The following is a 16,438-nucleotide window of genomic DNA, read 5'->3' as shown; positions in this document are numbered from 1 at the left end:
GGCCTCCTAGGCAGGTTCATTATTCTGATACCCCATCAGACACTTGCCAGACAGCCTGCCTGCCAGACACACAGAGGAATGTCATCACCAGTCGCCTGGAAACGGAGGAGGACAGGCCTGGGGAAATGGCCGGAAACACACCCAGTCTCCCCTGGAACCTGGGAATCTGTGTGTGTACAAAAGTGTGTGTGTGTGTATTATGAGTGTGTATGGTAGGCATCTTCTCTGACCAGATGCTCAGTGTGGCCTGTAGGGAGCACTAATTAGCTGTTTGTTTACAAGCGCATACAGACAACAGAGAGAGTGCTGCTGCGTCGGCCAGCTGAGGAAAATAGCAGGACGCTTTATGAGCGACAACACCCCAAGGGCAGCCTCTAACAACACTGGTGAAGCAGAGGCTAAAGCAATTTACATGTCCATCATCTGCCACTGTACTGAGGTAGAGAAAGGTGAACCAGAGTGCCCCAGCATTATACCATCATATGTTTGAGGCCCTCTCACAAAAGGGGATATATATGAGTAGTGAGAGAGAGAGAGAGAGAGAGAGAGAGAGAGAGCCATGGACTGAAATGACCATGTTTATAATTAGGATGCCTTTTGACAGTCTCAATACATCACTCATCAACGCGTCATGAGATAAAACATCTTCCTGGTACAGTCAGACGGCACATCAAAGGACAAGTCATTACAGACCAGGTTCTTCTAGTCTGAGCTGTTCTCTCTGGCTCATTACTTTATTACTCACACTCTCATTCTCTCTCACAACACACACACACACAGTCATGGGATTCTTACCCTCCCTCTCCTCTTACTTGCTGGCTTTTCTTTGCTCTCTCTTCCTCTCCCTTTCTTTCTCCTCAGCCTGCTCTACCCACTCTAAAGAGTTGTCCCGTCTTACTTTCAAGGACTTTTCTCCTCTCGCATCCTCCCCCTCTCCGTTCTCCCCTCCCCCTCATCAGTCTCCCTTCCCCTGCCCCATCTCTCTCCGTCCCTCTCTCCCAGTCTCCCGCCACGTCTCACCTGAGCTGGCCCAGGTTGTAGTGGCGTGTCTCTCCGTCGGTGGAGCGCGTGACGCAGACAGAGAAGGCGGGCTGCAGCTGCCTGAGCTCCAGCAGAACGATGGCCAGGTAGTGGATGAAGAGCAGAGCGTCTACTAGAGATACAGCGTACTGCACGATGCCCTGGTAGTTCTCATCCTGGGTACAATAGACAACCCAGCATGTGCTAGTGTCAATACAAAACATAGGTACACACCAGTGGCTGCTGAGGGGAGGACGGCTCATAATAACGGCTGGAATGGAGCGAATGGAATGGTATCAAACATATAGAAACCAAGCATTTAATGTATTTAATACCAATCCGCTAGAGCCATTAACACGAGCCCATCCTCCCAAATAAGGTGCCACCAACCTCCTGTGGTACACACACATTCATGACAAGATATTTACACAGAGATGAAAGCAATGCCATTCAAATGGAATACTCGAAGAGGCAGTTGTGGTGGCCAGTAATTAGACACATTACAAACATTGTGAGCGTGAGTTTCCCTTCCCTCTCCCAGCTGTACCTGTGAGTCCAGTATCCTCACGCCGTAGAACAGCCAGTAGGACACGACGAACAGCAGCACCAGCACAGCCAGCAGCGCTCTGAACACAAACACCCGGGGCAGGCCGGCGCGCGGAGCCCGGAAGAACAGCGCCCACACGGCCAACAGCAGTATTAGCAACTTAAACGCCACGGAAATAAAGAGGCCCTCGCAGGCCGTGCCGCACACCTGGAGCTTCTCAGGCCAGAGGAGGTGGGGGAGAGCCAGGAAGGCCAGGGGCGTGAGGAAGACCAGCAGGCCCAGAACCACAGCCAGGGTCAGGGTCAAGTAGCGCCGGCAGTCCAGGCCCACGCTGTCCTCCAAGTCCTTGGTGATCCGGACAATGTCCTCCTGGGACAGGCTGTGTTCCGACGTCCCCGTGACGGCCGTGGTGGTCTCGCCCCAGTTGTCATCCTGGGAGGGGGAGGACGGGGAAGGAGGACGGGAGAAAAAGAGAGGAGTCAGTGTTAAATACTGTAGCATATGAGCATGTTACTACTAGAGTCAAATGTATTAGTTGGAGACAGGAAGTTATAAATATGGCAAGTCAGACCGGATTTTTCTACTCTAGGCTCATTTCTATAGACCGCTTAAAGCTGTGCTCATTACCGTTCAAAAGTCAACCAGGGAGGAAGGGCAAACAAAGAGAGAGTTCGAGAACGAGAGAGAGAGAAAGAAAGATGGGAAATGGAAAAAGAAAACAGAGAATGGAGCGACTGCCAACTGGGGTACGCGAGGCGAGGCGCTGATGTCGGTGTTTGCTGGCATCCACAGATAATAAAGGTCATTTGTGGCTGGTGAGAGATCCTAAAACAACACAGATAAGAGCCTTTATAACACTGTACTAACACAGGCCCACAGTGTAGCCTGCTAACTGAGCTGCCAGGGAGGGCTGCCCAATAGAGACCAACAGGGAGACTGGACAGACAGACCAGAGACTGTCTATCTAGTTGCCCTTTCCCTCTTTCCCCAACGACAACAGATGGAGCCTGATTTGATTTCCTCAGCAGAGGACTCCAATTTAAATCAGCAGGCAGCTAAAAATAGCACTGAGGGGAGAAAAAGGGAATTCATACAGGATGCATTTACCATCCATCTGAGATAGGGGATTGCACAGTGTGTGTGGGGGGGGGGGTCTCTTTGTCCCATGGCCCTAGGAGTTAAAACAGCACAGGACGGGCAGAGGGAGGCTGGACAATAGAAGGCCAAGCTTTACAGTGACACTCTATCCCAGTCGGAAAGATGCAGCAGCCACAGATAATATCCCACTGTAATCAGGCCAGCTCCTACTGCAGTGTCCAGAGACAAACTACATTTAGTTAAATGTTGCTGTTGCGGGTTCAATACATTAGAATTGTATTTGATGTCCCTATCCCAACCACTTACAGACAACCCACCATGGATATTACATTGTGTTCCTTCAAAGGAGGTCAGATTTGAATGAAGTCAGAGAGAACCAAGTGAGGCATAGAGAAACTACAACTCAGTCGCTCCTCCGTTCCTACATACTGAATTCCAAGCTGGGCATCCGTCCTTTTTGTAATAAATCATCTCATATCATTACTTTCTGCCAATTCAAGCAGTCCAAGGGAAGGGTTGACGACACACAGTCAAATGTCCAGGTTCTTATCTGAAACAGTAAAACTGACCCACCTAACGGATAACATTCCTGATACAATCCTGACCTCAATAACCGATAACACAAACTAACGGTCGTAAATACCCATTAGTCCAGTCAGTCTGGCCTCCAGAGAATAATCCTTATAATGGACCAATGGGAGGGCTGTAAAATCAGTGTAGAGCTGCTGTATGACCTTTGGGATGAAGAGGTCACAGGGTCAAGACACTGGTGGTTGTTATGTAACTGGACATTTGCAATTAGGTGGAAAACCAACATCCACATCCGATTGAATGTTTAGGTCACATGGCTGGCTTGAATTGCACCATTCAACACAAGCATATTTCAGTGCTATTCCAAAAGTTCCATGCTGTGCTTTTGATATAGGAGTCAGCTGACCCCATTGTGTAGTTTCCAGGTGCAGTGTTGAGCATCAGCACCTTGGCTCTACCACCACAGCCCATAGCCAGAGCACTGGGATCCTCTAGTCTCTACCTCCCCACTGAACCAGGAGAAGCTGTGTGTCCACAGAGAATACACCAGGGTTATTACCTGACCTACAAACCCAAACCTGCCACAGTAATGAGTGGGGAAAGGGGTAGAGGAGGAGAGGCAAGGGAATTGATGTAGCTCTCAACTATGTGTTGAACACACACAGAGAAAGAGAGAGATAGAGAGAGAAAGGAAAGAAAGGAGAGAGTGAGAAAGAAAGAGAGAGTGAGTGTCTGTGTATATCATTTATAAGAGAGCCCTCATTAACACTAAGGGGCGTTGAAGAGGTCCTTTGCCACTCCATGGTGAGAGTATGAAACAATGGATACTTCAAAACATAGACAGAGAGAGGGGGCCTTCCATGAATAGAATGATTACAAATAGAGAATGAGAAACCCATTTTAAATCAATCTCATTTTGATGAAGTGCTCTAGAGAAACACTCAATTAAGGGTTTTCCATTGGTTGGCCCGTACCAACCAGGGCTGGCTCACCAGACCTCCGAAACCTTTAGATAGAGAGTTTGGCAATTCTGGATGGGGAAGTTTGGGCCCTTGCCTGCCTGGTGTTTCCCTGTGCCTGCCTAAGACCTAAATCTCCTGATAGGATTAGAGAATCATCAGGACGTTAATCTAATAGCAGAGAGAGGTGCATGTACCTGGCTGGCAGCATCACCATTCAACACATTCACCATCACAGACACACAGCAGAAGAGGAGGAAAGGGGGCAGACAAAACAGCGAGAGAGGAGAGCCGAAGGGAGACAGGAGAGAAGGAGGGAGGGTGAATGAGAGAGAAGGGAGGGGGATTGTGGCGTATTACATCCCCCACCACACACACACAACCTGTCAGGACTATCCACAACATCCACCCTAATCAGAAACCTGGGGTAATTCACCAACACCTCTATGGTGGTGGGGGAGGGGTTATACAGTGAGAAGTCAGCTAAATAGCCATGTAATTGAAACATCCAACTTGACATGTTCTCTCCCACACGCAGCTACACATTCAGAAAGAGAGGGGAAGAGGAGATGGGAGGGGACAGGAGAGACGGGGAAAGGAGAGGGGAGACGGGGAGAGGAGAGGGGAGACGGGGAGAGGAGAGGGGAGACGGGGAGAGGAGAGGGGAGACGGGGAAAGGAGAGGGGAGATGGGGAGAGGAGATGGGAGGGGACAGGGTAGACGAAGGGGGGTAGACGGGGAAAGGAGAGGGGAGAGGAGAGGGGAGACGGGGAGAGGAGAGGAGAGGGGACAGGGTAGAGGAGATGGGAGGGGACAGGGTAGAGGAGATGGGAGGGGACAGGGTAGAGGAGATGGGAGGGGACAGGGTAGAGGAGATGGGAGGGGACAGGGTAGAGGAGATGGGAGGGGAGAGGGTAGAGGAGATGGGAGGGGACAGGGTAGAGGAGATGGGAGGGGACAGGGTAGAGGAGATGGGAGGGGACAGGGTAGACGGGGATGGGAGGGGACAGGGTAGAGGAGATGGGAGGGGACAGGGTAGAGGAGATGGGAGGGGACAGGGTAGAGGAGATGGGAGGCGACAGGGTAGAGGAGATGGGAGGGGACAGGGTAGAGGAGATGGGAGGGGACAGGGTAGAGGAGATGGGAGGGGACAGGGTAGAGGAGATGGGAGGCGACAGGGTAGAGGAGATGGGAGGGGACAGGGTAGAGGAGATGGGAGGGGACAGGGTAGAGGAGATGGGAGGGGACAGGGTAGAGGAGATGGGAGGGGACAGGGTAGAGGAGATGGGAGGGGACAGGGTAGAGGAGATGGGAGGCGACAGGGTAGAGGAGATGGGAGGGGACAGGGTAGAGGAGATGGGAGGGACAGGGTAGAGGAGATGGGAGGGGACAGGGTAGAGGAGATGGGAGGCGACAGGGTAGACAGGGAAAGGAGTGGGGAGATGGGGAGAGGAGATGGGAGGGGACAGGGTAGACGGGGCAAGGAGAGGGTAGAGGAGATGGGAGGGGACAGGGTAGACGGGGAAAGGAGTGGGGAGATGGGGAGAGGAGAGGAGATGGGACAGGGTAGAGGAGATGGGAGGGGACAGGGTAGACGGGGAAAGGAGTGGGGAGATGGGGAGAGGAGATGGGAGGGGACAGGGTAGACGGGGAAAGGAGTGGGGAGATGGGGAGAGGAGATGGGAGGGGACAGGGTAGACGGGGAAAGGAGTGGGGAGATGGGGAGAGGAGACAGTAACAGGAGAGGACACTGGATAGAGGGGTGTGAGCAACACTGACATCCCAATGGCAATGAGCACTCCTGTGAAATCTGAACAGACCAAGGGATTAGGAGGCAGACAAAGACCGACAGAGACCGACAGAGAGAAAAACAGACAGAGAGAAACTGAGAGAGAGAGAGAGGTGTGCATAAAAACTCTAATATTCTGAGTGCTGAGAAACTGGGTAGAACTGGCCAAACCTATTCAGCAATAAGACATCTACACAATTAATCTATACAGAGGCTAGGTAGCCTAGCAGTTAAGAACCTTGGGCCAATAACAAAAAGGTTGACGGTTCGAATCCCCGAGCCGGCAAGGTGAAATAAATCTGCCATTCTGCCCTTGAGCAAGGCAGTTAACCCCCCTAACAACACCTGCTCCCCGGGCGCCGATGACGTGAACGTCGATTAAGGCAGCCTCTCTGATTCAGAGGGGTTGGGTTAAATGCGGAAGACATTTCGGTTGAATGCATTCAGTTGTGCAACTGAGTAGGTATCCCACTTCCCTTTCCAACATGCAAAAAACCTAAACATTGCCACTCAGGTAACCTAAGCAGGGTTCCTTTCCTTCTATTATAAAGAATTAATAGAGATAATAAGGAAGGAAATGTTTGTCGAGCTAAAGTGTAGAAGTGTAGAAATGTACTAAATACTAATGTCGCCAACCATTCAGTGTGTGTGTGTGTGTGTGTGTGTGTGTGTGTGTGTGTGTGTGTGTGTACGCACGTGTGAGTGTGTTAACAACATGTCATCGGTGGGAATCTTTCACCATGTACAAATTAAGTGACATACATTAACACTATGTGTGAGTTTAAATACATGCTATTGTCTCCAACGTTAAATCATGTCCATAAAAAGGGTTGTGTGCTATTTCGGAGACAGAGCATATGCACTCAACAGACTCCTGGGAGACGAGCGGTGTGTGTTTGTGTAAATATAGCAACGGACAGGGGGCATTCCAAGATGCTGTTAACATCCAGCTCTAGCCGTGACAAGCAACGCAATGCAAACAAAGCTGCCAATTACATGTCAAGACAGAGAGACAGGGAAGATGGGCAGTAGCAATGTTCTACACTAACATGGAGGAAATAGGTGGACCAGCCAGGAACAAAGTGGGAGTTCAGACACTGCCAGAGAGAGAGTCCAGTAGGGATAAGTAGAGGTTCTCCAGGGGAAATGTTGACTTCTATTTAACCTAAACACTTGTCCACTAAGCCTCCTATCACATCGTGAGATGCAGCTAATGTTGAACTTCATGTAAAATGACCATAAGATTCCAGCTTCGTCATCTCCGTCATCATCACAGAGCAGATTTCTCCCTCCAAAAAGACGGCCATTTTGAAATCACTTCTAAAACAGTGGTCTCACAGACCACAACAGCTACACCAAAAACAATGTCTCTCACTGTATTTAACAAATCCACGCACACTACTTGAACACGAATGGCTTGCCAGTTGCACGCATGCCAACTCCTTGTATCCAGACCTTTAACATCCACTTAGATAGAAGGAAATGTTACAGCCCTTGACCATCCACCAAACAGTCTGTCTTACCTGGCCTGACTCTGTGCATGGCCCTGGGCTGAGCGCAGGGGTGTCCCCAGGCGGAGAGTTGGAGTCCTCCTCTTCCTTGGAGGTCTCCACCACCACCTCCTCCATCATCACCTCCATCAAAGCGGAGAGCTCATGTAGAAATGCCAAACTTTTGCGTGTAACAGCGTCGACCGGCCAGGACAGGGAGAAGCTTGGCCATAGAGATCCAGCTAGTGCATCTCTCCAGACTGAGACAACAGTCCTGGAGAGCAACCTCTCTGCCTCCACCGCTACACTGTTGCAGCCTCACCACTTTATCTCTTTGTATAGAAAAACATTGCTCATCACCCCCATCATGCCCCAAGAGAGATTGTACTGTATGGGCTGTGTCTCTCTGGGTTTAATGTACAGGCTTTGAACATCGAGAGACAGCGAGAGAGCAGGGGGGAAGAGCGGGAGAGAGAGAGAGAGAGAGACTAATCTCATGGGATGTCCTAATAGCAGCAAGATGAGGGGGGAGGTGAAAGGGCAGGTGGAGGATGAAGAGGAGCGGGGTCCATTAAACAAACAGATGTGCCCCCCAGAGAGAGAGAGACAGCAAATACAATAATAAACCAATTAGGCTCAGAGGGCTCCTGCCTGCCACCCCTATTATACCCCCTCCTCCCCCATCACATCTTTAAACTCTCTTTTTCTATTCCTTCACTTCCCTGGGGCAACTTCTCTCATTCTCTCCCGCTCAGTCTCTCTCTGCTCATCCTTGCCTGCTCCAGTGAAAACCACTCTCTGTCCATTCCTTCTGAGCCACTGAGCACTACGGTGATGGTGTCACGACTTCCAGCCAATAGCAAAGGGCCTGACGAGGGACCTGGGTGGTCCGGACCAACCAATGAACACACAGTGACAGTCTTTGTACGGATTAACTGTTCATAGACATTGGATTGCAGGCTTATAGCAGCCTCTATGGAGGTTGACAATAAAACCACACAGTCACACCAATGTCAGAAGACCCCTTGCTACTAAAAGATGGAGATGTCCTTAAAAAAAATCATAGATACTCCTCAGATTCAAGTAAAATGCAGATCTGCAAAAGGACTGAAGTGGACACAGTAACTCAATTCCTCTGTGAAGAAGCGCCGTCATCAACCACTTCTCTCCTGCATAGACGGCCTAGAACTCGCCTCAACCCCAGGAAAACCATGCCAGAGCAAGGAACTTGCATGAACAGCAAAAACACAGAAACATTAAATCATTTCATTAAAGAGACCTCACCTAGTAGAGAAGCAGAGGCTCAACTCACCATGGAACCATAGACCCAGACATGAGCACAAGCCCTGCGCCGCATCCAAGGTCCCGACATCGCTACTACTGTACCTCGTACTTCCCCAACACAGAACTACCTGCACTCTGCTTAGAAATGCAGTGTAGTCATGTTGTTACCTCTTTACCTAACCATCTGAGAGGACAGGCGCTGCTTTTATTGGGCAGAATTTAGCTGGAGGTAGAGAGAGGGGGGAGGGGGTACAGTAGAGAGGTGCCTGTAATGGGCTGGGGGATCAGAGGCTGGCAGAGTTTAGTTTGATGTCCAATTGGCACTGCCTCTATTCTGAGGGACCCTGGGAGGAACCACATCTGCCCCGCTTTGGCTATTGCCTGCAGTAAATGACACAACACAACAATGACCAATTGTTGGCAGCCCCCCCAAAAAAAACACCCACTTTTTAAAGCTGGATTCTCATTCACTTCAATGCGGAGGTTAGGTAGTACACGATCATCATACAGACGTGAACACGTGCACTGGGGAGTACATGTGCAGCACACTGTGTAATGTGCCTTTACAAAACAGAATTAGCCTACATGACACAAACAAGGTTTTAGGTGGAAGTCTGGAATGAGTCACAAGCACAGGCGCACACACAAACACGAGTACAATGTCTAATTGTTGGGTTCTAAGGCTTCTGATTTCATTGACATCCCGTGAACTATAAATAAAGTGAGATACACGTTCTCTTTTCAAACAGCCCTCTGTCTGTGTCAGCAGGAGAGGTGGGAGGGTTGTTAATTCTCAAAGAATGCTTCCTGGCTTCTATATCATGTTTCTCCTGGGTGCCACTTCACATAATGGTGGAGCAGTGAGAACCCAGAGTGCATTCCTCAGCTGCACAACTCTGTTACGCCAGAGACGAGTACTTCAGAAGTCCCCATTCCACATCTATGGTCTACCGTTACATCACTGATATAACGTATCATAAGTGTATACGAGTAGTCGAGACGAATATGGATTGCTACGGTTCTCTCAACTGGAGAGTGTTGAGAGTCAGCACACTAGCATAGCCTGGAGGCTGGAGCTTTGGACTGGTTCCCTCAATGGCAGCCGTTCAATATTTTAGCAAACGGCTCTGTTCAAACATCACTGCAGAATCACCAAGAGCTGCATGCTCATAAAACTGTCAAGGCAAATGATGAGAAAATTGAGCATATTGAGACCAACGCCCTGACTCGCCAATTCAAATACTGTATCCCAAACACACAATGACAAACATACAGTATAGCTTACAGTATGAAGTATTTAATCAAAAACAGACACACAACAAGCTTTCCTGACAAGCTCAACAGCAAACAACCTGAAACACACACACGTGCCCTGACACACACAGTTCATTCTGGAGGGCTGGTTATAGCAGAGGGACACAGCTGCACTGAGATGTCACAGCTTGTTGAGGGCTGGCACCCTCTTGACACACAGCCCCCGCGTCTGGGCTCACACACCGTGTCAAAGACACCACACAGTACCCACACACAGTGTCAAAACAACACACCGTGTCAAAACAACACACCGTGTCAAAACAACACACAGTGTCAAAACAACACACCGTGTCAAAACAACACACCGTGTCAAAACAACACACTGTGTCAAAACAACACACTGTGTCAAAACAACATCCACAGTGCCACAGCCAACCCCCAGACACACACACTAACCAACTACACAAGTGGAAAAGCATGTTTGTATGTCTGGATACATTTTTCCCAGAAAATAAGCCGCCAAATTCAAATGGACGGTCCAATGCATTGTTAAAAAGTTGTGCAGCCACCACATGTGAATGTCTGTACTAAGGATGTATACGGTTATTTGAATATTAGAATATCCGAACGGACGTTAGCATTCGAATACTTGTGTGAGTATTCATTTCAGCAAGAAAAAAAATATTATAGGCCTATTTTAACACTGAAAAAGCTCTCTCTAAATTAAATGAAAATGTAGTTTCTATGACGTGACCCATAAAAAGACCGGTAGCCATCCTGTAGCCGTCACGTGTGTAGCTTGTTGTTTGTGTTGGCCAATCAAAGCGGCAAAGAAGCTCAATGTGTAGCAAGTGGAACAAGAGTGTCACGCCCTGGCTCTGGGGACTCTTAAATGTTGAGCCAGGCTGTGTAGTTTCTATGTTATGTTTTCTATGTTTAATTTCTAGATCTGTTGGCCAGGGTGGTTCCCAATCAGAGGCAGCTGTAGCTCGTTGTCTCTGATTGGGGACCATACTTAGGTAGCCTGTTGGCACTAGTGGGTTGTGGGATCTTGTTCCGTGTGAGGTATGTTATTTGTCTACCTTGGACTTCACGTTTCGTTTGTTGTTTTGTCGTGTGTTCAGTACGTAAATAAATATGAATGCATATCACGCTGCGCCTTGGTCCTTCTCGTTCATGAACGATCGTGACAAAGAGTTCAAGTTCTAATGTCACGTGCACAAGTACAGTGACATGTCTTTCACTAATGCAATGCAAGATGGAATAAAATTACAGAATTAAAAGCTAGCAAAATGAGGAGTAGGCTACAACGAACAACCGACAGGTAGGCTGTTGTTTTATCTGAATGGGGATGGGGAGAGATTGCAGCATGTGGCCTCAATTAGCCTAGCTTAGCTAGCTTCTCTAGGCTACTCCAGTCAAAACAGGCACTGTTATATGTATATATAAATAACATTGTGGCTGCTACAAGTTAGCTAGTCTTGGCTGTAGCCGAGTTGCATTGGCTACTGCTTCTCTCTCACTTCCATCTCACACACACCGGCCCCTTCACAGCTGCAGCAATAGAGCGCCAGCCTCTCTCCCCCGCGCAGCAATGCTCAGGTTAAAAACGCATATTTTAAAAATATATACAATACCAGTCAAAAGTTTGGACACCAACTCATTCAAGGGTTTTTCTTTATTTGTACTATTTTCTGCATTGTAGAATAATAGTGAAGACATCAAAACTATGAAATAACACATATGGAATCATGTAGTAGCCAAAAAAGTGTTAAACAAATCAAAATATATTTTATATTTGAGATTCTTCAAATAGCCACCCTTTGCTTTGATGACAGCTTTGCACACTCTTGGCATTCTGTCAACCAGCTTCACCTGGAATGCTTTCCAAAAGTCTTGAAGGAGTTCCCACATATGCTTAGGACTTGTTGGCTGCTTTTCCTTCACTCTGCCGCCCGACTCATTCCAAACCATCTCAATTGGGTTGAGGTCGGGGGATTGTGGAGGCCAGGTCATCTGATGCAGCACTCCATCACTCTCCTTCTTGGTAAAATAGCCCTTACACAGCCTGGAGGTGTGTTGGGTAATTGTACTGTTGAAAAACAAATTATAGTCCCACTAAGCCCAAACCAGATGGGATGGCGTATCGCTGCAGAATGCTGTGGTAGCCATGCTGGTTAAGTGTGCCTTAAATTCTATATAAATCACAGACAGTGTCACCAGCAAAGCACCCCCACACCATAACACCTTCTCCTCCATGCTTTACGGTGGGAACTATACATTTACATTTTTAGTCATTTAGCAGACGCACTTATCCTATATGCAGAGATCATCCGTTCACCTACTCTGCGTCTCACAAAGACACGGCGGTTGGAACCAAAAAACTCAAATTTGGACTCCAGACCAAAGGACACATTTTCACCGGTCTAATGTCCATTGCTTGTGTTTCTTGGCCCAAGCAGGTCTCTTCTTCTTATTGGTGTCCTTTAGTAGTGGTTTCTTTGAAGCAATTCAACAGTGAAGGCCTGATTCATACAGTCCCCTCTGAACAGTTGACGTTGAGATGCGTCTGTTACTTGAACTCCGTGAAGCAGTTATTTGAGCTGCAATTTCTGAGGCTGGTATCTCTAATGAACTTATCCTCTGCAGCAGAGGTAACTCTGGGTCTTCCATTCCTGTGGCGGTCCTCATGAGAGCCAGTTTCATCATAGCGCTTAATGTTTTTTGCGACTGCACTTGAAGAAACTTTAAAAGTTCTTGAAATATTCTTAAAGTAATGATGGACTGTCGTTTCTCTTTGCTTATTTGAGCTGTTCTTGCCATAATATGGACTTTTGTCTTTTACCAAATACATTTAACATTTAAGTCATTTAGCAGATGCTCTTATCCAGAGCGACTTACAAATTGGTGCATTCAACTTAGGATAGCCAGTGGGACAACCACCACTGGGGGAGGGGGGTGTAGAAGGATTACTGTTAGACTGTTCCAGGTATTCCTTAAAAGAGGTAGTGTTTCAAGTGTCTCCGGAAGGTGGTCAGTGACTCCGCTGTCGTGGGGGAGCTTGTTCCACCATTGGGGTGCCAGAGCAGCGAATAGCTTTGACTGGGCTGAGCGGGAACTGTGCTTCTTTTGTATACCACCCCTACCTTGTCACAACACAACTGATTGGCTCAAACGCATTAAGAAGGAAAGAAATTCCACAAATTAACTTTTAACAAGGCACACCTGTTAATTGAAATGTATTCCAGATGACAAGTGCTCAGCATATGTGGGAACTCCTTCAAGACTGTTGGAAAGCATTCCAGGTGAAGCTGGTTGAGAGAATGCCAAGAGTGTGCAAAGCTGTCATCAAAGCAAAGGGTGGCTATTTGAAGAATATCAAATATATTTTGATTTGTTTAACACTTGTTTGGTTACTACATGATTCCATTTGTGTTATTTCATAGTTTTGATGTCTTCACTATTATTCTACAATGTAAAAAATAGTAAAAAATAAAGAAATACCCTTGAATGAGTAGGTGTGTCCAAACTTTTGACTGGTACTGTATATATACTGTGTAAATATATAACCCAAAAAAGTATTTTGAATATCTAGATATTTCAAACCCCCATCACTAGACTAGTCCTGGTAGTATTCCGTCCAGATCAACCACACTGCCACACACACAGCTCCAGTTAGCCTTACACATTGTCACACACATACACAGGCACACACACATAGTCCCCCCCCCCCCCCCCACACAGACATCACACACACACTGCCTTAGCCAACTTAGTGAGAGGTACTGTGGGACTGCGAGTCCGGCAGGGCATAGTGGTTAACACAGCAGCTCTACTCCTCTCCATCTCTCTCTGAGGAGATTCCCAGTGACTCTGTATTACTCTGACTGATGCCTATAGAACACCCGTCAACACTACCGCAGGCAGGCTGGGCCACAACGTGAAGAACACATGAACACACACATACTGAGTGAGTACTGCTGTTCGCTAGCAAATCCTGTTGAGGTGCTTAACATATTACACACACACACACACGTAAATACATACATGAAAAGTAACAAATACACACCCTGTATAGTGCGCACAAGTCTTGCTCATCCGAGTAAGGGAGTTTGCCAAGTAGGTCAGTAAGGGTTAGTGTAATGGTGAGAGAAGGGCTGGTAGTGTTAGTGTTGCTCTGGGCTATACTCTACTGTAGAGAAGAGTGAAAATAGAATTTGCACTTGGACGGCAAAATCTCTTGTGCTCTAGTCTGTGCATAAGCCATAACATCTGGATCTGTCCTACTGTCTGTCTAGCTGTTAACATCTACTATTTTTAGATCCATCCATCCATCTCTTCAAGAGCCAGGCAGACCTAGCACTCAAAACCCATTTTCATCAGCCAAAGCCAGAGTGCCCAGTGTTTAACACCAGAGACTATGTGCACATTGATCAGCTAGCTGTACAACAAAGGGATGTAAACGCAGTGTGTGTAATCTGAACGCTTCAATCTGACCTGTGAAGTCCTCAGCTCAACCAGAAAGGCACAGGGCTTATCCGGACCAACCGGCGGATAGATTGACTCGCTCCCATGAGTGGATTTATACATGTACATGTGCATTTGATGCAAACATTTGTATTACAAAGAAGTTGTTTACCATAAATCCAACTACAAGCACTGATAAACAGCCACGTGAGCTGAGCTGTCCACCGATACATACTGTATGTGCCCGTGCCGACCTTTATGATTAAGTGAAGTCCACATCAGAAGCACCCAGCTCCTGCTGAAGCCTTACCATCATAATGAGGCATTGTACAATAAATACAATAAGAGTGGGAAAAAACATAGGACTATAGAAATGTAAAAGTTAATTTCAAACAAATCACAGGAAGGAGTTGTCGTGTGAGAAAATGGTCAAGTTCATATCTGGGGGGTTTCTAGCAGTGTGGTTTCTTCCCTGTCTGGGCTGTGTGGGTAGAGTAGCTGTGGGAATATTGTGGGGTAGTTGGAGAGGTTGGCCTACCTGGACCTCCTCCCCCAGTACAGACGAGTCTCCCAGCAGCGGTTCTGCTGGTGGTGCGTTGATGGTGACCGACTTCTCAGAGCGGCTGCCATCCTTGCTGCGTGACTTGTGGTGGTCTCGGCTGCGCTCCCTGAGAAACAATGACAGGTACACCGAATGATTCGAGGGGTATGGGGTTACCATGACTACCAGCAGACAGGAGGAGAGGGTAGGAAGAGAGCATGTCGGCGTGGCGATAGAAACGGACTGCCACACGCTGGATTTCCAGCATGAGCCTCATGTTATTTCTCTCTCTCCCTCTTTCCTCCACAGCGTCAGCAACAACAGGGTTATAGGAGCCATCATCCCCTACGACCTTAATCCTGTTGGCTTTTATTTAATTTGTATTTTCTCACAGTGAATGTCTGCAGGGGCTTAGCTGGCAATTCAAAGAAACACACACATGGATACACACATGGACTAACAAACAATTGAAAGAACACACATGGACACAAAAAAATGCTAGAACAGGCAGGAACTGTCTGAGTCAGAAAAGAGGACTAGGGGACCATGGGAATAGAGGACTAGGGGACCATGGGAATAGGGGAATAGAGGACCATGGGAATAGAGGACTAGTGGACCATGGGATCAGGGGAATAGAGGACTAGGGGACCATGGGAATAGAGGACTAGGGGACCATGGGAATAGAGGACTAGGGGATCAGGGGAATAGAGGACTAGGGGACCATGGGAATAGGGGAATAGAGGACTAGGGGATCAGGGGAATAGAGGACTAGGGGACCAGGGGAATAGAGGACTAGTTGACCAGGGGAATAGAGGACTAGGGGACTTGGGGATCAGGGGAATAGAGGACTAGGGGACCATGGGAATAGGGGAATAGAGGACTAGGGGATCAGGGGAATAGAGGACTAGGGGACCAGGGGAATAGAGGACTAGTTGACCAGGGGAATAGAGGACTAGGGGACTTGGGGATCAGGGGAATAGAGGACTAGGGGACCATGGGAATAGAGGACTAGGGGATCAGGGGAATAGAGGACTAGTTGACCAGGGGAATAGAGGACTAGTTGACCAGGGGAATAGAGGACTAGGGGAATAGAGGACTAGTTGACCAGATGACTAGGGGACCAGAGGACTAGGGGAGGAGAGAACCAGGCCTTTACCTGCTGATGATGCGTCTCTAAAGGTGGCAAAGCGTTCTTTGTTCCATTCCTTGCCTCCCTCATGACCCAACTACCAACCAAACCCTTGTGAACTCTCCTCTACCTCACCTCCCTTCCTCCCACGTTAAATCTCCCCACGAGGCCCATTAGCGTATCCGACCCCAGTACTGACCCTCTTCACCTCCCCAGATCCCAGATCTCTAATCCTGTGTGGGAGTGAGTGAGTGACAGGGTTTCTCCATCCATCCATATACAGCACAACACATGGCACTGTGCCCACTGCACTGTGCCCACACCATCAT

General features: G+C 48.1%; 1 protein-coding gene across 4 annotated transcripts in view; it reads right to left on the bottom strand.

Annotated features, from left to right (window-relative positions):
* LOC121559264 (vang-like protein 1) overlaps positions 1-16,438 on the bottom strand; it is a 48,876-nt gene that overhangs the window by 15,963 nt on the left and 16,475 nt on the right. For 3 of the 4 annotated variants that reach the window (XM_041872557.2, XM_041872558.2, XM_045225524.1), the window contains exons 3-5: positions 14,978-15,107; positions 1,568-1,999; positions 1,021-1,196 (exon numbers count right to left, since the gene is read on the bottom strand). In XM_041872557.2, the coding sequence (XP_041728491.2) occupies positions 1,021-1,196; positions 1,568-1,999; positions 14,978-15,107 (738 nt within the window). Of the gene's footprint in view, positions 1-1,020; positions 1,197-1,567; positions 2,000-7,467; positions 8,005-14,977; positions 15,108-16,438 lie in introns of those variants that run through there. The other variant, XM_041872560.2, reaches the window with a different exon arrangement.

The sequence above is a fragment of the Coregonus clupeaformis genome, chromosome 16 (assembly GCF_020615455.1).
Source record: "Coregonus clupeaformis isolate EN_2021a chromosome 16, ASM2061545v1, whole genome shotgun sequence".
Taxonomy (NCBI): domain Eukaryota; kingdom Metazoa; phylum Chordata; class Actinopteri; order Salmoniformes; family Salmonidae; genus Coregonus; species Coregonus clupeaformis.
Note: the sequence above shows the minus strand (reverse complement) of the source record. Positions and strands in the feature narration are given on the sequence as shown.